General features: G+C 38.4%; 2 protein-coding genes across 2 annotated transcripts; one reads left to right on the top strand and one right to left on the bottom strand.

The window, feature by feature from the left end:
• Nucleotides 1–2,370: 2,370 nt before the first annotated feature.
• LOC106905174 (excitatory amino acid transporter 3-like) lies at nucleotides 2,371–15,729 on the top strand. The gene is made up of 13 exons (XM_014969815.2): nucleotides 2,371–2,600; nucleotides 4,084–4,224; nucleotides 4,531–4,623; nucleotides 5,159–5,270; nucleotides 7,951–7,993; nucleotides 8,086–8,136; nucleotides 9,089–9,276; nucleotides 10,758–10,865; nucleotides 11,721–11,843; nucleotides 11,939–12,133; nucleotides 12,251–12,385; nucleotides 12,738–12,842; nucleotides 15,138–15,729. Exons 1-13 carry the CDS (start codon nucleotides 2,546–2,548, stop codon nucleotides 15,250–15,252), a joined length of 1,464 nt encoding a protein of 487 aa, XP_014825301.2. The 5' UTR covers nucleotides 2,371–2,545; the 3' UTR covers nucleotides 15,253–15,729.
• A 1,923-nt stretch (nucleotides 15,730–17,652) lies between these two features.
• Nucleotides 17,653–23,532, bottom strand: LOC106905170 (dnaJ homolog subfamily C member 16). Its single transcript, XM_014969806.2, has 14 exons — nucleotides 23,354–23,532; nucleotides 23,209–23,275; nucleotides 22,303–22,627; nucleotides 22,030–22,214; nucleotides 21,837–21,941; nucleotides 21,585–21,743; nucleotides 21,345–21,475; nucleotides 21,075–21,258; nucleotides 20,338–20,517; nucleotides 20,164–20,240; nucleotides 20,009–20,089; nucleotides 19,855–19,929; nucleotides 19,597–19,767; nucleotides 17,653–19,510 (listed from the first exon to the last, which is right to left on the bottom strand). Exons 1-14 carry the CDS (start codon nucleotides 23,530–23,532, stop codon nucleotides 19,063–19,065), a joined length of 2,367 nt encoding a protein of 788 aa, XP_014825292.1. The 3' UTR covers nucleotides 17,653–19,062.
• Between the last annotated feature and the right edge of the window lie 1,931 nt (nucleotides 23,533–25,463).

Genomic DNA, 25,463 nt, shown 5'->3' with positions numbered 1-25,463 from the left:
TCCATAAGGGTAGATGGCGAAGATCGGTGAACAGCCATTTACAGGTCTCTCAGAGTTGATCCTTGGGGGGCGAGATTGGTTTTGACTAATGCAATCTTAACGACTTCCTGAGGGAAAAAAAAAATCCAAACCAGAAAATTGTGGCTTTACCCAGACTGCAACAAAAAGATTGAGATCAAAACAAAAACTTTTTAATAAGTACTGTTGAGAAGATACATTTAAAATAAGCTAGTTTTAAAACTTAACATGTCTTGATTCAAATGGCCTAATTGTGGTTTTGAAATTAGTAATGTATTCTGACTTTTTGACCTTTAATTTACCTGTAGTTACAGCAGATGGTTTGCTAGGATCGTTTGAACTGCCTTTTGTTTGTGTGGGAAAACAATACAGTAGAAGTTCCAGCTTTTCACACTCATCTGTGAAAAGCAGTAAACACGGCAGGGGTTTCTGGCTTGAGAGAGGGTCAGAGATAGCTCCTGGATTGGATGAGCACAGGTACGCCTTATTTGAATTTTAAAGATAAGAAGATAAAACTTTCTACACAGAAGTAACAAATCAGATTTGCTCTTGCAACTCTCCAAAGATGTCTTTGCACGTCTTTGCTTTTCTTTCTTTTCTTCTTTCCATTTATGTCAGGTAAATGAATGTATGTCTCCGTTGTTCTGCAGTTTCTGGTGTAAGTTTATGCATTGTCTTATATTGGATTAAACTCTGTAATTCTGTGACGTCAACACGCATTGCTGTTTTCCTTGTGGCCACACGTGGCCCTCCGAGAGGACCTGGGATCCAGAGGAAGAGAGAGCCAAACTTTTTCCAAAGTTAACCAATTTAGAATTTTCTTCCTTAACAGTACCTGATATTTAAATCGCTGATGTTGTTTGATCCTATAACCGCTTTGTGACATGTGTCATAAATCAGCACCAGTAAAAATCTCAAATGGTTTGTGTTTACCACTGATGCTGGCTGATCTATGGGCCTGAAGTTCGTCTCACAGATCTAGGATACTGTGAGAAGTGTTTTGGCGCCATCTAGTGGTTAAAGTGCGTAAGATCAGTTTTATTAAATCAGATGTGCGCACTCGGAAAGTAAATCTACTTTTGCCTAATAATAATCTTTTTACCGGTTTAATCTTTAAACATGTTTAATCTTTAAACAGGTAAAAAATAAAAAAAAACTTTTTTATTAATCCCGCATTTATGTATCTACATGCTTTTTTATTGGTCTCATGTAAATTTGTAATATTAAATGTATTTTCATTTTAAAAAATCTATCTTTGAATTACATTCTCTCCAACCCTACAATTTTTCAGAATCAAAAGTATCTACCACCTCCATCACTACAATATAAATAAAGACCTATATGAACGTACCTATACAGTAGGAATAGACATCTAAACTCAGTGTGGAACTAAATAAATATGCTTTCACACGTGAATTTTTCAAAAATTGCGAAACAGCGGACTCCTACACGAAACTAAGGGTTTAATTGGTTTCGAAAATGTATCCAGTGTTTTTAAAATATGTTTAATTTGGAGTTATGGGCTTAGTTAAAAATAAACTCTCATTCGTTGTTTTAGAGAAAGAGCTTTTAAAACATGTTTAACATTTATATAAAATCACAATGTCCTCTGAGCAAATTGTACTTCTACTCTTTCAAATGCATCATTTGTAGATGATGATTGGGTTACGAGAGTACAGCTGACGGTTAAAGTTAGAATACATTTCAAATTATTAGTTTTTATAACAATTACCATGGAAACTAAACTTGATTTCTTTTTACATAACATACCTATCTTTTATTCAACTCTAAATTAAATAAAACTGATTCTCTTAAATGTACTCTCTCAAAACAGAAATGTCATCCTTATTTCACCAGTTAAGATCCTTGACACTGAGTAACAAATCACATCACCCGTTCTTTCAACAGAAAATGTTTTATCACGTTATTACTATAAATAACTCTTAGCATTGACGGCAACTTGTGTTATGGGCTAACACTCTAAAGTAAGGAAACTATATTTTTCAGACTGTTAAAATGTCCAGTTTCATGAGTAAATAGTCCATAAACCAAACAATTTAGTCGAAACATGTTGACTTTTTCATTTTTAAAATAAATTCTGTTGAGTATTTGAACCAAAATCAAGGTATCCAAGGAGACACGGGAAGGCTTTTCCGGGCATTTTCCAAAAAAAAAAAAAAAGAATCTTAGGACTGGATGCCAAAATGAACAACATCCTCTTAGATCAGAATTTTTTTTGCATCACCTAAACGCTGTTTCTATGAAGTAACAAATGAACAAGTCGAGTCAGATTCGCTTTTAAATACATAGGTTTAAATATATTTAAACAAGAATATTTCTAACGCATTCAGATTGTGTTATTTATTTTACCAATGTATCCATAGAGACAGAATATGCTTTCCGGGGCATTTTTTAAAAAGTGGGACAACTTTCATCTGGTTACCCAGCATTGGACACCAAACAGCAACCGATTATCGTGAACGGCTGCGACAGACTGGTGCATCTGTCTGACTGGACCAGAGAAACGATGAAAAGGAGTGACAGCCTAATTCAGGTCTTTTGCCTGTTGTCCGTTGCCTTAGGTAATTACCAAGTTTTTTTGCTACTGCCAAACATTCTGTGATTTTTTTTATTTTTTATTTTTATTTTTTATTATTATTATTAATTCATTTTTGTGGTGGGATTGCTGGTGAGACGGAGGTTAGCGGTTAAATAGATGTGTTTAGCCTGGCATTTAACTGAAATAAGTTAAAACGTACTTTGACATTTGTTAAATTTAATATGCAAATGAAGTGTTTAATATTTCTGGACGCTTAAGAACTGCAGCTTAATACACTGTATTACACCAAAAAAATTACGTTAAGATTTTCATTTATTTATTTATTTATTTATTTTTGCCTCAATTCAGATCACATTTAGTCACCGACAACAGATTTAAATAAATTCTTCAGTGGTGTGAGTATACTCCCGGACATTATTCCGGGTGTGTAATGTCCAAGAATCACAGGAACTTATTATTATTATTATTATTATTATTATTATTATTATTATTATTATTATTATTATTATTATTGTTGTTGTTGTTGTTGTCCCTAAAGCAATACCCCAGTGGTCATCCATAATCAACTAATTGCCCAGGTGAATTCTTACAAATATCTTAGAATACAAATTGAAGTGTACACCCGGAAGTGTATTTCCTGACTTGCTGTGCTGAAAAGCTTTTTTTTTTTTCTTTCCCATCATTTGATTAATTGGATAATTTTTAGCATGACGGTGAAACAGAAACGTGGCGTCAGTCAAATGACTTCTTTCACCACAATGACTCCACCTCATGGGGGTTTGTTTTCATCGTCAAATCTCGCCACTCCTCTACGGATGAAGAGAAGGTCCCGCGATAATCCACCGCGAGAACTGGAAGGGCTCATTGTTACATTTTCCTGCCTTCCTCTCCTTCATGTCTCCGCTCTGGCCCCACTCACACCGCTGTAGAGCCCATTTACTGCACTTACACCCAATGAAAACACATTATTTAACATTTTTGTACAATACAAAGTATGTTTAATTTGGAGATATGGGCTTAATAAAAAAAAATAAATAAGTACGGTATGTTTCAGGATATTTTTAAAAGACTTGTTTATTTTCAAATAAACAAGTCTCATTAGAACACATATTCTAACTTACTGAGTATGATTGTAGGCCATGTTCTACTATTACAGTGAACCTTGTTTTTTTCTGCCAACTTTCACTCATTTTCCTGCAGTTATTGAATCTACTGTGTAAATGACATGAAGTTAGTCGCTATTTTACCCATCTGTAGAAAATAAATGGCAGACTCTGTTTTACTAATTCATACAATACAATGTTGCCTATAGATAATAATCTGAACAAACTTTGAAAAATATAGCTGTATGTAATTTACCATTATATTAAAGCACTTCCACATATTTCTCACAGCTGCTGTGTGTATGCCATACTGAAAGTTGTTTTTACATCTTGATGGTGCTGGGGGTGTTTTTATGCTTGTTATGATTGTGATTTTTTATTTTATTTTTTTTTGTCCCATAGGAGTAGGCCTTGGGTTTCTGCTGAGGTTTACAGTTGGCCCAACTTCTGCTTTGAAAGGGTGGATCCAAATTCCAGGGAATATACTTCTCAATGTGCTTAAGATGTTTTCTCTCCCCCTCATTGTGACAAGCGTGCTTGCAGGCAAGCTAAATATAAATCTAAATTCTTAATGTATTAACTTATTGTTATAGAGATAGATATGAAAGGTGTTCTCTCACTTTTTTGTGGATATTCTGTATGAATATTGCTAAAAACACTTTTTTATATATGTGTCTAGATCTCAATGAGTCTAATTCACAAGAATTTATTTCTTGTCACCTAAAGGTGTTAGAAGATGAAGATCAGTTCAGACATTTAGACTATTGTTAGGCCACATATGAACTCGGATGTTATCCTGTTTCTTGCTCAGGAATCAGATGAAATTCTGGTTCTGCTTTCTTTTCTCAGGTGTAACTGGATTACACACCAAAATGTCCAGGAAAGCAGGCTTGATCACAGGAGCCTTCGTCTGTGGATCTACCTTGTATGCCGCAGCTTATGGTAACTTTATAAAGTGCAGTGTACTTTAACGTAGATTTATAGAGTATCATAGTGTCTGTTGTGTTATCAAGTGAGAATGCATTCTTCAAAATGCTGCTGTTCATACATTTTTCACTCTACAGAAATAATTTATGCATCAAAATGTAGCCAGGGGTGTCTGCTTTGAGCAAATATTAGAGTAATTGCTGTAGATCTTGCAGTTTTCTCTCAAGTTTTCCCGGAGCACAGGCGTTCGGAGCACAGGTCTCCGGGAACATTTTCTTCCTTGTGTTTCCCTCTTCTGCTTTGCTTAGATCTGTTTGTGTTCAGCTTTCTTCTGGTCTTTTTGTCTTCAGCTCTCCTCTGACTCATCTCTCTTTTCAACTTCCTTCATTTCTGTCTGTGTATATATATATATATATATTTTTTTTTTTTTACTCTCTCTGGCATCTACTGCAGTGTTCATCCTGCAGGTATGCATTCTCACAACAGTTTTGCAAGGAACAGCAATTTTTCTAGTTGCTTTTGACATCCTGCCTGAGATTTTGTGTTGCAGGGTTGTCTCTGGTGATCACAATAAGGCCTGGTGTGGGATCAGAGTTGGGAGTTGATGAAGAGGATACTATTGTTCCCTTCTCTATGAATTTGATCTTCATGGATATATTGAGGTGAGAGGACAAGTGTTTAATTCAATTCAGTTCAAGTTTAATTGTATATAGCAAATTTCAGCAACAAGGCAGATAAAGGTGTTTTACATCATAAAAACACAAAATCCAAAATCATAGAACACACAGGCAACAATTGAAGCATTACATTTTGTCAAGTGCCACCGTTACACATCATAATGTTGGTGAATGTTACACATAACTGTGGTGACGCATGAACAACGCAAGGCTCGGGTCTCTCAAGAATTAACGATTTTCTATTTACTTTTGACTGGACTATGCATCCAGAATTGCTCGCCATTGCTGTTCTACAGCAGACAGGAGTTTCTGGACATTTGGACTCAAAACTCCAACAGTTTTATCTCCAACTAATCACAGAGATCTCCAGAATGCCAGGGGCTGCTCACACTTCCTGGCCAGTGCACGCAGATGGCACCAAGAGCGCAAACAAAGGCAGGGTACACGTGGAGGGCTACGAGCTAAGCTAAAGCTTACGCCACACCGGCTGGCCTTACCCACCATTTTCCTCGTCAATGTCCATTCTCCGGCAAACAAAATGGATGAAATATGGCTCCCCAACACCGATAACAGACGGATTATGAACTCAAATGTCTTATTTTTCTCTGAAACATGATTAACAATAGCTTCCCTGACAATGCTATTGAGTTAGCAGGATACCATACACACTGAACTGACAAAATAGCAGAGATCTCCGGCAAGAACAGCGGAGGAGGTTTGTGCATTTATATAAAAAAAAAAGCTTGGTGCACAGACAAGAGACAATGCTCACCCAATGTGGAGTTTATAATGGTCAAATGCAGACCTTATTATCTCCCTAGAGAAGTCACTTGCATCATACTCACGACAGCATATATCCCCCCGGATGCTAATGACAAGCTGGCTGTGATAGAACTTCATGCAGCCATTAGCAAACACCAGACCAAACACCCTGAGGCTGCTTTGACTGTTGCTGGTGATTTCAACCACTCCAACTTGAAGATAGTCCTCCCCAAATTCCGCCAATAAGTCACTTGCAACATTAGAGGGGACAAGGCTCTGGACCATGTTTACTCCCATTTGGCTGGAGCACATAAAGCAACACCCGTCCCCCACGTTGGACAATTGGACCATCTCTCCCTTTTCCTCACACCACGATATTCGCCAACATGTGAAACCCACTGTGGAGCAGCACGCCTCATTTGTACTGGACTATATCTCCGTCACCACTGACAGAATTACCACCCAGAAACAGATCACCACGAACCCAATCTATTTCATATAGCCTTAAAGGGCTGCGCCTATACTCATAGAATCTGGGGTTACAATACGTAACCAACGTATGGAAAATCCAATATCCAACTCGAAACTAACCTCACTGCAGTCGGTAACACAATAAAACCACCGAGATAAAGTTTGTTTTGGTCTGTGGCCTGCAAAGATGGCACCGAGCGACTGCACCTAAACGCCCCACAACGTTTTTCCAAAGCTCTATTGACCAATAGCAGACATAGAAGGCAGCTCTCCTCATTAACATAACGATGCAGCAGAAATACAGCAAACGGAAATACAGTGAGCAGAAAAGGGAGAAGCAAATAAAGACAAAGCAAAATATCTATTTTTCTTGACAAAAACGCATGCTTAGGGGAAATAAAAAAGAAAATATATACATTACTTGATGGAAACTCATGTGTAAGGAAAAAGAAAAACTAAGCATATATTTATGCTTTTATTTCTTATGTCGGTTTTGGTCCTCCATAGATTGTACCTTAAAAAATAACAGCTAAATGATCAGACAGGGCAATGGTTTTACAGTTACAGTCATTGGAAATATTCACACCCTGACTGATAAACAGGTCCAGTGTGTATCCTTGATTGAGTGTTGCTTGTGTAAAATGTTGAGTCAGACCAAAATTATCAAGAATATCTTCTGGCTTGTAAACATGGATGTTGAAATCTCCCAAAATTATTAAACATAAACATAATCAATGATATATATAAGAGATAAAAGCTCATTAAAGCCAATGAAGAAGTTTTCTACATATCACTAACTCTTTGTAAAGAGTCTATGGACTTTTACCTCAATTCCCAGATATTCCAAAGAGGTAAAATTACCTAAAAAGATTTCATTAGAATTTATGAAATTCTGAAATTCTTAAATATAAAGGCCACGACTCTTCTTTTTTACGGTTTCTATTCTCACCTAAAAAATTGTAATTAGGAGGCGCAGATTCGATTAGTAGAGGTGATTCAGTATTGTCATCCAACCATGTGTCTGTCAGGAACATCAACATCAATGAGTGAAGTCATTTACTAATAGTCCTTTTTCTGATCTTATATGTAGCAGAGCCGGCTGAAGTGGCAGATAGTTCCTGAGACTGAGGTTGCTTTAGACAGGGGATGAGTCTAATGTTTAATTTCAGACCGCTGCATTTTGTATTTCTGTTTTTTGTTAATTTTCTTCTAGTGATCCGTTTCAAACAATATTCCTGCTTTTCAGCATATTCAGTTTACTGCATAGAGAAATAAAAATAGAGGTTATCTTCATCAGCGACTATAATTTAAAACTGTCTTGGTAGATGTGAAATGATAATATTAAACTCTGGTGAAAATAATATTGTCACGGTTTGTGTCTTTCACATTTACAAGCTCAGTTTTTTTTCTGACTCTCTTTTTACTCCCACAGGAACATGTTTCCAGAGAGCTTCATTCAGGCTTTCTTTGAGCAGGTATGTTTTTATTCAGAACCACAGCTCAGTGTGCAACTTCCTATGTTGGGTCTGGAAGGTTACAAATAGTTCTTTTTTTTTTTTTTTCTCAGTACAAGACTGAGGTTGTTTATCTTTCAAAAGATCAAATTGTAATCCCAATGGTGAGTATTTTCTTTTTATCGTTCTTATTCTAGAGCACCTTCCAAAAGCATTGATAGCCCTGGAGCTTTTTCACGTTTTGTCACTTTACAACCCCAAACTTCAAAGTATTTTGTTTAGGTTTTAAGTAGTCAGCCAACACTAAAAAGAGTACTTGACTGTGAAGAGGAAGAAAAATCTGGATGGCTTTAATTTAAAACATGAAAGGAGAGGTGGTGTTTGTTTTAAGCTCACCTCAGGGGCAGTTGTGCCTTTCTGTAGCAGTCATTGAGCAGGAGGGGGGGCACATCACAGGGGAACACAGAGACAAGCAACCATTCAAAACACTTGTACTATTGGTTTAGACAACACCAGATAACACAACAATAGCATTTCTTTGGACAGAGGGTAGAATAATTTCCACATCTTGCCATAAATGTTCTGTTCTATTTAGGCTCGGATTTGACCATAATAATCGAACAGATGGTTGTGCTTTCACCTAAAGCCATCCATTGTCTTCTGGTTGTATATTTAGAGTGACTGTTTTTCTCCAAGGGAATCTTCTCAACTCTTCTGGCCCCCTAAAAACAAGTTTTGATCTTAGATTGTTTGGGATTTAGTGTCATCCATCTTCCTATTAAGACTGTCTGTTGCTTCCCTGCAATAGAAAGGCAAGTGAAGTGTGTATAACTGAATGTGTAGGACTATTGGATGGGTTACATAGCTAAATACACAAATATTTTTTTTCTCTTTATATGCATAATGTTTTTCTAATCCTTGAATTTATTCTATACATTTCACAGTTATCTTATACTTTGGATTTGTCTTTTACAAAATAAAGGCAAATAAAATACATCAAAGTTAATGACTTTAATGTGACTTACTGTGGAAAAGTGATATGTATTGTCCAATATGGTGCTGTACTACTACAGTACTTTTCTTGGAGAGTTAGAGGCAGCATATTTGTGTTTCTAGCCGCAGAATGACAGTGAGATGCTACTGGTAGGCAGCTATATTCCTGAAGCCAACATTATTGGACTGATCATCTGGTCTTTCACCATCGGCATCTTGTTAATCAGGGTGGGAGACAATGCAAAAAGCACTATGAAGCTCATTCAAATCATCAACGAGTCAGTAAAAATCATAGTCGTCTGGTTCCTGTGGTAAGATAACATTTCAGTATACAATTTCATGCTTTTACCAAATTATATATGTTTAATACACAAAATGTTCTAATCAGTTCAGGTCAGACATAAGAGTAAATTACAATATCAAAGAAATGTGATTTCTGTTTGTGATAAAAATGAATCTGTGGTGAAGTAAATTTAACATAGCTGAAACTGTGAAATCAACAATAAAAGAAAATCAAGTTTGTATCTTTACACAAATATATACAGTATTGAGGTCAAAAATATTTGTTCAAAATTGTTAGTTGTCTGTGGTTCTTTTATATAGGTTCGAGAAAAAGTACCTATCAAAAATTGCATTTTTTTTTTCAGAAAATAAATTAAGTACTAAGAGCCTATCTTTTTAAGTTCATTCACAAAACAAAAAGCAATCTTGTTATCTTTACTGTGCTTCTCTCTGTATTTCAAGACACCAACCTAAGCTACCTAAGAGTTCCCAAGCTGTGATTTGAAGTACACTGACAAGTACACACTGCTGTGTCTACTTAAAAGTATGAAGTTAAATTAAGTTAAAGCTTAATGTTCAGGACGTCCCCAGACCTTACTCCATTCCTGCTGAAGCAAACCTGCAACTGATTCTGTGTTGAAAAATAAAATATGCACTATGGTGTGTTTTTAATGTTTAAAGGTTAACAAAAAGCAATGCTGTTGTTGGAGATGTAGGCAGAAAAAATAGATTTGATGAGGTCAACACTGACAGTAGCAAAAAAAAAAACAAAACAAACAAAAAAAAACCAACTGTAACAAAAAGTGAGGCTACATTGGTTAAAAATTTTATTTGGGAAAACTCCTTGGGTGAAAAAAGTGAAGACAAAATGTTAACGTGGAAAATACCTGGACAGTTTTTGAACCTTTGAAAATAATAGATCTAACAGAATTTGTATGAAATCCATGAATGAACTGTTTGTGTATTATATTGTTGTAATACTTGTAATTGATTTTCTGCCCCGAATGTAATTTTGCAAAGAACTAATAAAATCTTAGAAAAATAAAAACTTGAACAAACTATCACTTCTTTCCATATTTAAGTTTGAACAGAGAAACAAATAAAAATCAAATCTTAAGTTTTAAAAACATGATTTTTTTTTTTTTTGAGGCAATAAGTTTGCACAATTTTTTAAGTTAGGTGAACTAATTAGATTTTACCGTGTATTTGCATATTTCATTTACATTAACCATGTTGAGTGCATTATACAAAGTTCTGCTTGAACTGATTTACAAAGTTAAATTTACCTTGATTTTATGTTTCAAAGAAATATGTAAGTAATTAAAACAAAGAACAGTCTTGCTTGATCAACATAAATAAATTGTGGAAATAGTTGCTTTAATCTTTCTAAGTAGACAGAAAAGAATGTTTATCATCCTTGCAGGATACCTTGTTTGACAAACAGTTAATCAAAATCAATTTGGAAGACCCATTTATTTAACCTTTTTTCTTGACCGTTTTTTTGATTCAGGTATTTGCCAATTGGAGTATTTTTCCTGATCACAGACAGTGTGTTGGTTGTGGAGGACTGGGGAGATGCCTTTAAACTCGTGAAGTTTGCAGGAGTGGTTTGTATGGCGTACGTCCACTTTGTCTGTTTCAACTTTGTTGCCAAACTGAGATGACTGCTCGTGAGATGGCAGCACTGAACTCTACACAAGAAGGAAAGAAAACTGTTTTCAATGTATTTACAGAAGCGTAGCATTGATTTTGCTGAGATTTTTCTCATGTGCAACTGCCCAGGGCAGCATCTCGTGGGGGTGGACATGAGCACACCAGGTTAATTGGCCGAGCTTAAAATAAATCACTGATTGTGCCTTGAGGACAAAGGTCCACACTGACCTGCATATTTTAGATGTTCCCCTGCTTCAACACACCTCATTCAGATGATTGCAATTCAGCAAAACTATTGAAATCATGTGTGCTGAAGCAGGGGAACATCTAAAACATGCAGGTCAGTGGCCTTGAGGACCAGGGTTGGGAAACACTGGTCTAGACCAATATCCTTTTGATAATATGTGGCAGAAAGCTTTGTGTTAACACTCTCCATCTAATCTGAGCTTATAGTATTTTGCAGAGAACAATGTGACAAATGCGTCTATGAAAGAGCAAAGCTGGTGGAAACATGACCCAACAGGCTACAGATGTAGCAACAGGTTGATCTACAAAGTATGGACTCATTGAGGCTGAATAGTGATGCACAAACATCTTCGTGGATGTTACTGTGCAACAATGAATCATTTTCCTTGCACTTTGCAATGACGCACAGCTATGTATTAGCATATCTAGTCCCCCCAAACACATGACAACCAATTTTGTCATGTGGTTTACCATGTCAAAATTCATAAGTGTTAAAGTTGAAGGCCAGTGAATAGCTCTTTGTGTCTTGATAACACAGCGCATGACTCTAATGAAAGTTTGTTGTCTCTTTCAGACATGGATGCTACGCCTTTATTATTCTGCCCACGTTTTTTTTTTTGTTAGTCAGACAGAACCCCATTCACATCTACAGGAAGATCTCCAAGGCTATGATGACTGCATTTATCATCTCATCCAGGTGAGATGTTCTGTTTGTTTGTTGTCAAAGAGTGACACTTTTCTAGTTTCCACATATGAACGGTGCACCAATAAAGGATGTGCTTTCTGCCAAAGCACCGCCACTCTACCTATTGCCCTTCAATGTTGTGAAGAGAACGTGAAGGTCAATAAGAAACTCCTCCGCCTCATATTGCCCATTACCGTCGGCATCAATATGAACGGGACAACACTGTACGAAGTGATCGCTTCCATCTTTATTACTCAGATAAATGACATCAAGCTGGACATCAGCCAGATAATCGCCATTTGGTAAGCTGCTTCCTTGAAGTGTCTGGAATTGAGAAAAGGTGCATGCTGGGATTGTTAAGAGAAAAGGCTTGACACAATTGCGTGTTTCAGTTGATGTAGTCTGTGTTTGGTTTGCAGCTTGTGTAGTGCCTTTGTCACCTTTGGAACTGCAGGGGTCCCAGCAAAAGGAGCTGTGACCACTATCATGGTTCTGACATCTGTGGGACTCCCTGCAAAGGATGCTGTCCATCTGGTGGTGTTTGAATGGCTTCTGTAAGTTCAACTTGATGCTCAACAGCCTGCCACTTGTGTTTAAGAAGTACTTTAACCATCAAACCGTGTCGTCACCCTGGATGGAGTTATGCTGGTCTGCTATCAAAAAGCTTGCAGTTATTTTTGACCAGGACATGATTTTTAATTTGCATTATAAACAAATGTCTAGGATAGCCTACTTGTGGGGAGATCCTGGGGAGCAATGATTGATAAAACTACACTTTGTGACTGATGTTACTAGGAATTGTCTGAACTGGAGAAGAGCTCACTGTTGTAGAGTGGGGAAGAGAAAACCTTCAAGAAAACATAGTTGAATAACAGCAAGTTTGTTCTCCTCTTATGTCCCCTTCAGAGACCACTTCACTACCATGGTGAATATTCTCACAAACATGATGGGTGTGATTGTCATCCATTTTTTATGGGAAGCCGACATGCTAGCCTTGGAAGAAAGACAAAGGTAATTGAAATAATTAAAATGATGTGTTCTTTCGCAAAGACACAATGTTGCCAGAAGTATTTGAATCCCAATCGAAATCATTGAATTCAGGTGTTCCACCTGAATTCCACCTGTAGCTACAGGTGGATTTCATACACCTGTAGCTACAGGTGTATGAAATCCAGCATTGAGACTGAACAAATGGGGTGTTCTGAGAAAGAACAGTGAATACGAGTGTCTTCCCAAGATAGGATGCTCCCATCTCAGCACCACACATTTCCTGGAAATGGTTCAGGCGTGTTGTCTGGCGTTTCAAGTCCTGCCTCAAAATTATGATAAAAAGGTGCAGCAAAGACTTTCCTCCCTAGACTCTGGAAGACAATATGACTCTCCGCAGAGCTTCTTCTGGCCCTTTACCTCTGATGTGCAGAGAATTTCTTCACAAATGCTAACTAGCAGGTTGCAAAGAAGAAGGTTCTCCAAAAGGTTACTATAAAGGTCATCAAATTATTAACTGCGCTATCCCCACCCTCCATGAACTCTGCAATTCCTACCTTTTGACCTTTACACTTTTTTTTATATCTTCAAACCCAAAAAAGCACAAATTAAAATTTTGATAACGTTTTTATTAATATCTTTAGAATTATGTATGAGTTGGCTATCTTGGATAGAAGTGCCGAGTTTGACCATATTTTGGCCGTTTACAGCCTCCGCATTTGATCAAGCTCCTCCTAGAGATTTCAATCGATCAGTTTCAAACTTGATCATTTTGTTCATAAGGCATGGCCATGCATGCTTAAGGGACGTGGTCAGGCCTCAGAGTTTGAAATCTTTCACCATTAAACACAAAACTGTAATATCTCTTACACAAAAACTCTCCAAGACACCAAACCTTCAGTGATTGATCCACATCTGGGTCTCTACAACACTCAATTGTCAAATCAATCTTGTCAGGACTAAAAAAAATATCTTGGACCCTTGGTTGAAACCCAGCAGGAGGTCGGGTATTTTGCGTCATTTTTTTCTTTTTTAAGACACATTAAGTGTGTTTAAAATGACAAATTTAAGTCAGTCTTACACAAATCACTTAGTTTACTTTAAAAAAAAAAAGAAGGAAACTAATAAATTATCTCTTTTTTACCAGTTTTTTTTTTGGCTCAGGCAGCCTTTATTTGAGAGCAGTTAGACAGGAAAGTAGGTAATAACAGAGAGGAAAGATGGAATCATGGCCCACAGGGGTTGTTTGCCCAGGGCACCAAACAAGCTATGATGTGTCTCATAACATACTGTCACAACACAGTGAGTTTCATAAATGTAAAAAACAAAATTTTTATAAAAGTTTAATACTGCAACTTTAATGGTTTGTGTATTATTCACTCTTAAACCAACATAACAATGATCTAAATGACTCAGAATGTTTGGAGTATTTTTCTCTGAAAGGTTTCATAAAATATTCGGACAGATTCTGGTGAAAACAAATCTGGAATGTAGATTGTTATAAGTCATTTCCACTAAGTGGTAAGATATGGAGTACTTTAGTCCAGAGGTTCCCAAACTGTGGGGCGCGCCCCCTACGGGGGGCGCCGTGTCATTGCAGGGGGGGCGCGGGAAGCCGTCTGGATGAAAAACAAACAAAACATGAACACTGTATGCTCTGGGTTTTTACCTTAGAATGGCCAACTCTCTGTTATTCCTCTGTCAATTTCATACAGTAGAGGCTTCCACACTTCCCATATTTGTGTCCTCTGTCACTTTTATCAGCAGTTAAAACTGTTTAATCCGTTGTTAACATGTTGTAACCTGTTTTTCCGAGCCGCCTTTAAACGCAACATGAGCGCTACGACGCTCGCGCTGGGTTTCCACCTGTGAAGGAGACCTGCTGCTGCTGGGCGGAGCTACGTAGGTTTGTGTTAGAATCACGGCAGCAAAACGCAAAGAACTTTTCACAGTTTTTCCCTCCAAACTAACCGACTGAGTTGAGTAAAGCTGCTGGATGCAGGTAATGTTAGCTAAAAGATGACTAGCTAATATCAATACAGAACCTTAAGCTTAACAAGTACCTTGTAGGCTACCGATGTTGGTGTCTATTTTCAGCTACGTATATTCATTTTGCCCCCCAAAAAGTCGATGCACACCCCCGTCCCTTCCCGTCACACGCGTCGTTTCAACCAGACAGCCATTTGTAATCCATAGGGGGGGCGCAGAAAATGTTTGGAAACCACTGGGGGGGGCGCAGAAGAAAAAGTTTGGGAACCACTGTTTTAGTCACAGTTGATCTGCATTATCATTGATTGTGTTTTCCATTTTCCTTGTTAGGACTGATAAGGTTCGTTCCAACAATGACCTCGAGCTGGACTTAACCTGTTTGGAGCCTGATGACGACCTCATCCCATCCGCCTCCTCCCCATCAGGATCCATTTCACCTAAGTGAGGGGATCGTCTCAGAACCATATTAACACCAACAAGCTGAAATCTCAGGACAGGGACGTCACCATCCTGGGGTGTCTGAGCTGATCATTTCCCTGTTTTCTTATAGTTGTTGCTAGTTGGATGGTGTCATATCACTTTACTCATCTGTATTTATTTTCCATTTCACTTTGGTTTTTGCCACTTTTAAATTATATATTTATATGTTCCTAATGTATTTATTTGAAAATTGTTAATAATTATAAACATTGTTATGTGTTTGAAGATAATTCATCTTCAGTATTCTAGATTTTATTGTTATTTATCATTTTTGCATGTTTACAATGCATGGACTTTACCATTTTTATGAATTTTAGCTTTCTCTTTATATAATAGAAATATTTCTCCAGTGTTTCCTCTCTAATCAATACGAGCTGCCACAGTTCCTTATCTTCTACAATTGATTTCCTCCCACTAATAAATCACATTTGTTTATTAACAATACTTACCTGTTTTATCTGTTTGTGGATCATTTCATTGTGTGTCTAGTGGTTAAATGCCTGTCTTTCTGTTTTTAACCTCTGTAACTTTGTATTAGACTTGAATGTATGACAAGTGTTCTATACACAACATTTGACTGATTGATTGATACAATATTTTGTAAACAAATAGCCCTTTACGTTGCATGAAAAGTTTTACTGCTTTCAAATGGGAATTGTCACATCCTCTGAACGCAGGTTGTGCTAGCTGCAGTGTAGCAGAAAGTGAGTTTCTGCTGCTGCTCTCAGAGAGAGCGCTGAGAGCAAGTTTTCTCTCTTGCATGCTCTCAGTTGTGGCACCAGGGGGTGCTATAGCGCCCACTGGAAAACTCATACCCCCCCCCAACAATATCAGATTTATTTTTTTTAATACGTGGTTATTGTAATATTTTCCTTGCAAAACACAATTAATTTAGAAAAACAACCAATGATTGCATATTGAGAATTTTAAAAACCCTATCTCGCAACCGGAAATGAAATGAAATTTTATTCGAACATGATACAAATATAAAAATAAAATAGTGCACAGTAACAAGGAGTGCATAAGAAAGAAGAGAAAATACAGATTTTTTTGTTTCAGTTAACATATCATGCTCAAAATGGGGTAGGAAGAAGTGAGAACTTATAAACTCCTACCCCTAAACACTTGAAACTTTAGAGTCCTACTGTCATTAAAAAAATCAAAATCAAAGTGGCAGTCAGAAGTAACAGTTACTAATATTTACCTATACATTTTCCCATTTTATGCTGGTTTGTCTTTCTAAACCCTTACACCAAGTTATCTGCAATACACACCTTATTGCTTTCTGTCACCCATATGTGTATCTATTGAAAATTACCTCTTTGTACTTTCTTTTGAATTGTGTTAAACTATTGCTTTGTTTTAAATCTTCATGTAACTTGTTCCATAACTTTACACCTTTAATTGAAATACAGAAGCTTTTTCTTGTTGTTCTAAAATTGCGGATCTTGAAGTTTGAGTGACCCCTTAAGTTATACCCCCCTTCTCTTTCAGAAAACGTGCTCTGTATGTGCTCAGGTAACAACTTTTTAGATACTTTGAACATAAACTGAGCCATTTTAAATTCTACAAGCTCGTCAAATTTGAGAATTCTGGATTTTATGAAGAGCGGGTTTGTATGCTCATAATAACCGACATTATGGATGATTCTAATGGCTCGTTTCTGTAGGACGGTTACCGGATGTAAAGAGCTCTTGTAATTAACTCCCCACACTTCACAGCAATATGATAGATATGGTAAAATCAGAGAGTTATATAGAATATGAAGTGATTTAACATTCAATACATGTCTAGCTCTAGCCAATATGGATATACTTCTACTGAGTTTACTCTGTAAATGTTTAATATGAGGTTTCCAACTGATTTTGTCATCTATTATTGAAATGAACTTGTATGCCTGTTTTCACCTCCAGTAAACAATTGAAAAGAGCATGTAATGTGAAAAAGGATAATTTTCTACAACCCAAATTTCCAAGGATGGAATCAACAGCTCAAGAAAAAACTGTGGACAAAACAGAACAAAATACAAAATATAATAATATAAAATTGCAGCTTTAAGCTCACTGAAGCCAAAACGTTGAATTACTCAAGTGAAATAACAACACAAGGTACAAGAGTAAATTTGACTGCATATTTTAAATGGAATTCATAAGAAAAATAAATAACATTAATAAATAGCAGCAAATATTTACAGCAAAATGTTACAGTGGTAAAGTTGTATTCATTACAACCTTTGTTGTAATGAATTCAACAAATGTTAAAATCAATAGAAAAATATAGGAAATAAATTTTACTGTCTTGTCCAAAATGATCGACTACGTCAAATTTTTCATGAATACCAAAGAAGAGACTCAAGATGTCAAAATAAATTCACAATTCTTGTCTTTATTAATAAACCCGTTTGGTGCCCTGGGCAAATAAAATGGATTGAATTACAACACATTAAATGAATCTGATACAACCTGGAACAATTTACTGGAGTATATTTTTTCATATAAATGTCACACAGGATTAAATAACATAAATATTTCAATGAGTTTCCAAGGACACAGTTTTTAAGATACAAACTCAACATGATTGTAGTAAGTAATAGCAAACTAATTCAAACAGTATTTGCAAGCTCTGTTTAAATTATTAGAAAAAAGTATCAAACTGTTTCACTTTCACTCACGGGCAGAGGACGGTGTATCAGTACACTGTAGCGTCTCTTAGAAAATACGCAAGTCTTAGAAAAATGCTGTCGGGTTCAAGGCTACACACAGCTACTGTCTGTTAAGTTGATGTAAGCAGGAGAAGGCTACTGAAGGGTTATTTGAAAAACGCATTTGTTAAATGTTCACAGGTATAATACACTTTGCACTTAACAAAAGCAAGAGCGTGTTTTCTTTTTCTGCTGGACCACAGGACCAAGGAAGACCACAGCGTGCACCTTCAGATCATTACAGCATTATAATCTGTTTCCAAAAATGTATATATTTTTTAGATGCATAAAAAGGCCAAGACATTAGATATTAGTTTCATGCATCTTTATTCACAGTTTTTTTCTCCTTTAAACACAGCTTTATAACTGCTTAAGTAATTACATGGATTTTATGGGAACTTTCCAAAACCAACAACAAATCAGCCACAAGCGATTCGTACCACAGCAGCACAAAGGTTAGACACGAGGCAGCAGGAAGCTAAATTCCCCATCTTCAGCCTTTCTGTGACTGTCTGAAAATGGGTTATGTTGCACAGCTTCTGACCTGCTGACCCATTGTCAGCAGGAGCAGAGGTGGCCACAGTGATTTTATTATTCCATTTTATTGTCTGATTAAAGTGTAGAAAGAGCACAGTATTATGAGACTGTGATGGCGGGGCATGGTATTATTTCCAGCTGCAGAGTAGAGTTGATAAAGTGGAGCAGGGAACAGCACCAGGATGAGGGTGATCGGCACAAGCTGTGCCGGGTTTCTGGTCCGTCTCTCCTGTTCTTAGTTATAGTAGGGAGCTGGGGTTCAGACAGAAAAACCAGCGAAACTTAAGAGGTTAGGAGTTGTGTTTGGGAATCAAAAATAAAGAATAAACATCGCTAAAGTTTCCTTGGGGTTATTTTCGAAGGGGAACCCATCAGCACGTTCACAGAGCTCCTCAATGGTTAACTTACGTTTATTCTGTTTATCAGAAATTTGCTCCATTAAAGGTCTATAATAGAAAACAGGGCATATCTAGCCAAACCTCCTGCATAACAGAAGCTATGTCACAGGAGTTGAAGATGAAATCTTTCCACTTCGACCTACTTACTTGGTGTGATCTTATCAAGCCCTGGCCAGGCGGGAACGTAGTAACGAGGCAAGGTGCCCTCCATGAGTCTTTCCATCCAAAGCCCCAGACGGTCCAGCTTGTGGTGAATCTGCAGGGTGGATGTGCTGCGGGACCGACTGGATTTGCGTTGAGGATGACCGTCACGGGAACCGGGCCTCGGCTTGCCCACTGACATCCCTGCTTCGTCTTCAGACGACTTCCCGTCGAGGTCCTCTCCGGTGTAGACCGGCTTGAAGAGACACAAATACTTTTTGTGGCCGTTCAGGGCCAGCACAAACCCGGTGTAGTCCGTTTTACGGCTCCCGCTGTCATCCTCGTCCGCATCGATCTGCGCCGCGTCCTGTGCGTACTCCAGCAGCGTGCTCATCCACTCGCCGTGCTTGTCGAGGTTCAGGAAGGAGAAGTGCAGCGTCTGGGTCCTGCAGAGGAAAAGGAGTAATGAGAACGCGTGTCTAAATTTCACCCGTAAAACTCATACGGCGCGTAAAGTTCATTGAGAGTTTACCCTGTGAAAGAATACACCTCTTTGGCAAACTTGCTAAGAAGGATATTTTTGGAGGCATCAGTGAGAACCAGGACTATATTGATGTGTCCAGGTCTCAGCTTCACCAGGTTGCTGATGTAGGTGATGTCGGTCAGCTCTGTCACCTCAACAAAATTCTTTTTTGGAGGTCGGCTGAAATGAATAGCAACACAAAGCTTTAAAAAAAAAAAAGGCATAAGTCTTTAATTTAATCCATGGTTGCTTGAGGAGTATTCTTGCCTCCCTGATGATCCATTTTCTGCCTTGGTTCCATCCTTCACCTTTGGTTTCATCTGTTTATCTTCACTGGAGTCACTGCAACCAGAGGAATTATACTCGTGTTTTTGCTTTTCGTCTCTTGCGTTTTACTCAGAACCCCACAGGCAGAACCCACCTGAAGGCCTGGATCACCACAGTTCCAAACAAGATGAACAAAGCAGAGAAGATGAGGGACAGAAGAGGCATCATCTCACGCCTGAAAGTGAATAATTTCACAGTTGGAAAGTTTCTCTCATAAAATATGCTTTAAAACTAAAAGCGATTGCCTACCAGTTGTTATGAAGAATATCATCAATAACTTCTGAGAGGTAGTCATAAGACGCATAGATCCACCGGACTACAAACATCTAACGAGGAAAAATACGAACAGCGCTGAGAGACAGAACAGCTGTTTGGCTTTAAGTAACCACTGCAATGCAACCACTGTCTTCAAAATGATCGTACCGAAGCAAACTCGTTGTTGAGTTCAGGCAGCATGGCATCATGTATGAGGATGGACGGGTCCTTCTGAAGTCGTTCCAGTTCCTCCAGGAGACGCAGCTTGTCCTCCTCACTGCCGTTCCAGGCCGTAACTGGCTTGAACAAAGCTTTGCCGGCTGTGTTTCGCCTCTCCAGTATTACCACCTGCGCACGCACACACAGACACACAAGAACCCACAAATTAAAACCTAAAGAAGGACAGAAAGAAGGGAGTTAAAGGAAAAGGATTCAAAGACGGACAAAGGAAAGATTCAAGAAGGTACGGAAGTAAAGACCGAAGGACGGAAGGAAGCAAAGCACAAAGCATAAGTGAGGAAGGAAGGAAGGAAAGAAAATAGAAGGAAGGATACAAGGTACCACTATCGCAATGGTAGAACACGATAGTCCTGTAACTGCTGGGTTGCTGACAAAACCTACTCATTTGACAGGCGACATCATGCCAATTGGAAACAAAAAGAACCAATAATGGAAAAGGCACTGCAGTTTATCACTACCTCTATGAGTACTGGACCCTCATTTCATCGCAGAATGAACCAGAGTGAACGGAAAATGGAGCATCCAGCATCTAAGCTCAATGACTGAAATCAACAATGCGTGGAAGAAATCCCCAAAACCAATGTTAAGTGCAGACTTTAAATACTTTCAAATGTTTGTACTATTTCGTTACGATGCTTTTGTACATGCTGTTTGGGGCACCGTACCTGCGGCGTTGACTGAGAGCTGTCCTCACTGTGCATGAGGATGTCACAGAGTGGTTGCTGCAGCCGTTGGTACACATAAGCAAACCTCACAACATCCCTTGTGTTGGTAGATGCAAATGAGAGAAATTCCTGGTTTCCAGAGGAATATGTCTCTTCATCAGTTGTCAACAACAGAACACAGTATCTGAGGAGACCAGAGGCCAATGGAATAAACTCAGAAAAGAAAGGCCTGAAAATGTGATAACACTGACATCAATTAGATCTCCTTACTTCCTGCGTCTGTGGAACTGTTTGACCGGACAGAGCTCATCAAAGAGCTTCTGATTGACGAGCCGTGGTGCAAGGAGGAACTTGTTGTTTGACATGAACTCATCGATGATTTGTTTCTTCATTCCTTTAGCCTGCAGAGCGAGGAGATGCTGCATTTTAACTACATGCTAAGAGAAACCTCTCTAATACCAAACAATGACAGAAAGACATCAGATTTTTGCATGTGTTGCTTTAAAGTACTTGTATAATGTCAGCAGGCTTGTCCGTGTTCTCCTTGAAGACCAGCATGGTCGGAGCATAAGTGTTAATGTTAAACCGTTTCTGCAGTTCGGCCGTCTCCGCAAGGCCCTGGTCCACATAACCAAACTGCAGGTAGTCCTTGTAAGCAAACGCTGCCAGCTACGAAGACATAATCACAAGTTAACAGCCGCCATGGCTACATTCGTGAAACCTCAAATTTATTTTGCATTAACCAAAATGACTGGAACCTACTTTGAACAACAGAGGGACAGCAGGAACTTGATCAAACAGAAGCACGTGTGGCTTGTTGAGCTCATGCCAGCTGTTTAAGAACTGCTGCTCATTTTTGTCGGTGATCTGAAGTACAGAAAATATACAACGCTGCGTGTATTTCTTTTCATTTGATGAAATGTACATCAGGCTGATTAGGCACTGATATATTTACCCTCTCCACAACTCTCTGAGGGAGGAGGTCTTCAACAAACTGCCTCAGGTGTTCTTTTGCTACGGCATAATGGAAAAACGTCACCTTTCCACTGATGACACCCAGTATGGACGGGGTGCGGTGGGCGCCGAGGTGATTGGCTAAACGCCTCTCGTAGCCAACGTCGACCACACCTATTCCGACGCCTGCAAAAGCCAAGACATTTACAAATACGTTTCTATTTTCTCAACCGACTAAAGCAGTTCTATGTGGCTCAGAGGTTGAATTTCAGACCTAGACCCTCCATCTCTTGCACCACTTCCTTCCACACGGGCTCGATGTGGATGCAGCTGAAGCACCAGTCGGATGTGATCTTTATCAGGTACGGCCTCCTGTAGCTGTCGGGCACCACCTCGCTGACGTACTGGCTGAAGTGCAGCGTGTACTTGCTGTCGGTGAAGTCCCTGTGGTTCTTAGTGTTGAATGGGAAGTTGAAGAAGGACTCGTCGAAGTAGAAGTTGTCTTGGCGATGTCTGTATCGGCTGCTGCTGTAGGCTTGGGTGTCATCAGTCTGCCCGTAGCGGTCATAGTTGGCACGTCTGTCCTCGCTGGACAGGATCTGGATTGCAGACCAAGCAGGTATTAGCTTAGATGACATTTTGCAGTCACACACGCATTGTTCAGACGCAAGTGTTGAGTTGGGTCTTTAATGATGCCTTTTTGACACAAATTTTTCTGGCAGTAAATCAGATGCTCAGTATGACGCTGCTTCCACCATGCTAGATAGGAATGTTTGTAGGTTTGAAAGTCTCACTTTATCCTCACTTCCACTGAGCACTGCGACACAAGCCCAAGTTGGTGTGGTGAAGTACACTATTTTGTCTATTTTTGATGTAAAAGCAGCCCCTACCTCCTACCCATATTCCTACCCATACTACGGCCTCTTTGACCAGTAGGACAACGGTACGGTACTGTTAGGGTGGACCTATTGGTGTCATACAGTACAGTCTATTGATTGGGGCGGGGGGGGTAGAAAAATGTTTAAATATGTATATGATGTTTAAATATTTGTTGTTGCACTAGTAGTATGACACCATGTTGGGAAAGCCTGCAGAACTATTAAAACTAAACGTCTTTTTAAAAATTGACAAGAAAGTCTGGCTTCTTGGAATGAAAGGACATAAAAGTATGTAGACAAACCTCATAAGACTTTGTGATCTTGATGAACATGTCCTCAGCACCTGGATCTTTGTTTTTGTCAGGATGCCTTGAGAAGGACAAGTTCATTAGCTATGATCTGAGAAGAGTCCAGTGAGAGTGATAGCATTTTGGAAAAAAAACTCACCATTCCTTAGCGAGGCGCTTGTAGACCTTCTTGATCTCTGCCTGGCTTGCACTCCTGGTTACTCCTAGTATTTTGTAGGGGTCCATCTCAGGGGCTGCGTGGCTTGTTCCTGCCAGTAGGACAGAGAGGACCACCACAGCCATCACAGCCAAAGGTGGATTCATGTTTGACCCAGCCATCGGTCACCTTCAACCCATCAAAGAAACCACATATAAAGTCATATGTTAAAACGAACAAAAAAAAAAAGACCTTTTGAATCTTTTTGTGAAATTCAAACAATTTGAATGTTTCAGAAATTCAAACTGTTTGAGGAAAATGCGCTTTCTGCTGAGGAATAAAGAAGGATGCCCCCACATTTATTCCCGTTTAAATTACCTAAAATCCCAAACAGTTGTATTACACCAGTTGATGAGCATAATCATTACTTGGCATTTTGTAGGAGGGTTTTCACTCTTTAAACTTTAGATATTTAGTTTGGGGTCCAACAGGATTTCTTTGCTGCAGCTGCACATGGTCAGCTCACCACAGAATCCACTGTGAATTCCACCAACAATCGGCAGGAGCTTGAGGAAAATATGAAATCTGTAAAAATCTATAAGCTGAAACAGAATTGGACCATGAAACATGAAAATGATACAACACCCAAGTAAATTCACTACGGACTTGCTAATACACTTCCCTCCTGAGGGACAAGATATTAGATTTCTATTCTACGACAACCACAGAACAAAAAACAACAAAAATGCAAATCCTAGGCTATACTAAAGCTTAGACCTAACTTTTTAAGATGCTGTGTGGTGAGACAAGAAACCCCTTGAACATCTCACAGCTGACAATGTGGAATGGAGCAAATTTCTTTTAGAGTGATGATGCAAATTATTAAACTCTGTGGCTTTCCAAATCAACAAAAGTTATTTCTACTTCACTTGCTGGAAATTATTGAATAGTAATACTATTACTTCTACTAGAATGGCATTCAATAAGCACATGGATAAAGTCAAATGATTGCGAATTAGCTTAAAATTCACAATCATTTGACATATGAAGTCAAATGATTGTGACACACTGAAGTTATTTCAGTAAGAGTAGCTGTTGGAAGTAGAACATCCGTTTTTTTCTAAATTGGATGAGTTTTGTTAATATATTTTGTTTAATGAATAAAATAAATTAAACTATTTTAGGTGTTAGTAAATCACTTCCTTCCCAGATATATATAAAAAAGAGAGAGATATCAATATGTGATCATTTCTTGTGCGTGCGTCAATGTTTTCACGTCTGTGTATTGCCATATTTTTTATCATTATTATCAACCCCACATAAAACTAGACCGTAGTACTTGACATCATGGTTCAGCTTATACGCTTGTTAATGTGATACAGCGGTTTATCCAAAACGGTGAAGATTACCTAAACCACAACTGCTTACAAAAATAAATGACACAGCAGCGGACTGTAAGAATTTAACCGAATGTTTTAAAGCTGTGACATCAATGTAATCCCTCTTGAATAACGCGTGTATGCTAATTTTGTTAAGGATTAGTTACCACAGGGGCTGCAGCTTCTCCAGCTTGCTTCAGTCACCCCGGCTTGATGCAGTCAACCAGTGCAACGCCACATACTTAGGATACATATGGTTCCTTTCCAGATCCTCGTCCCTGGTTAAAATTAATGTGTAAAGACCACAGACTGCACTAGAGGTTAATGTACTGGGCGTGTTCCGCAGCATCCTACAGTACCTCCAGCACTGGCTAATGATAATCTGCTACTGCGAAGCAAGAGGCCAGGAGGAGGCGCCATTTCTCGAAAGTCGCTTTGGGAAATTGAGTAGTCTGCGATTCCGCCATGTTGTGAGTGGCAGTTTCTTCATAGACCCTAGAAACTTGGGTTTTCGAATAAAAAAACACTAAAGTCAACACCTTCAACAAACTTTAATTAATTGTTTTTATATACAATTAGATATGTAAGTTGTAACATCAATGATAGTAAATGATTATACATAAATTAACTCAAACTCAAATAAGACTTAGTTTATAATATTATTATTATTATTATTATGTACAATTATCTCAAGTTAGATTTCGAGTCAAAGCTATTTTCAGTCAACCAGGAAG

Source organism: Poecilia mexicana, unplaced genomic scaffold, assembly GCF_051168715.1.
Source record: "Poecilia mexicana isolate PSO_F unplaced genomic scaffold, ASM5116871v1 scaffold_7, whole genome shotgun sequence".
Taxonomy (NCBI): Eukaryota; Metazoa; Chordata; class Actinopteri; order Cyprinodontiformes; family Poeciliidae; genus Poecilia; species Poecilia mexicana.
The sequence above is the reverse complement of the archived record's forward strand: the minus strand, read 5'-3'. Positions and strand labels throughout refer to the sequence as shown.

Excerpts from the sequence above, each read along its gene's own strand:
- LOC106905170 (XM_014969806.2), bottom strand. The coding sequence starts at position 23,532 with ATGGCTGGGTCAAACATGAATCCACCTTTGGCTGTGATGGCTGTGGTG. Across the intron at positions 20,241-20,337 it reads TCAACAACGAGTTTGCTTCG|ATGTTTGTAGTCCGGTGGAT; the intron begins GTACGATCATTT and ends TTTCCTCGTTAG. Across the intron at positions 19,511-19,596 it reads GAGGTGTATTCTTTCACAGG|GACCCAGACGCTGCACTTCT; the intron begins GTAAACTCTCAA and ends TTTCCTCTGCAG.
- LOC106905174 (XM_014969815.2), top strand. The coding sequence starts at position 2,546 with ATGAAAAGGAGTGACAGCCTAATTCAGGTCTTTTGCCTGTTGTCCGTT. Across the intron at positions 4,225-4,530 it reads TGTGACAAGCGTGCTTGCAG|GTGTAACTGGATTACACACC; the intron begins GCAAGCTAAATA and ends TTCTTTTCTCAG. Across the intron at positions 5,271-7,950 it reads ATCTTCATGGATATATTGAG|GAACATGTTTCCAGAGAGCT; the intron begins GTGAGAGGACAA and ends TTACTCCCACAG.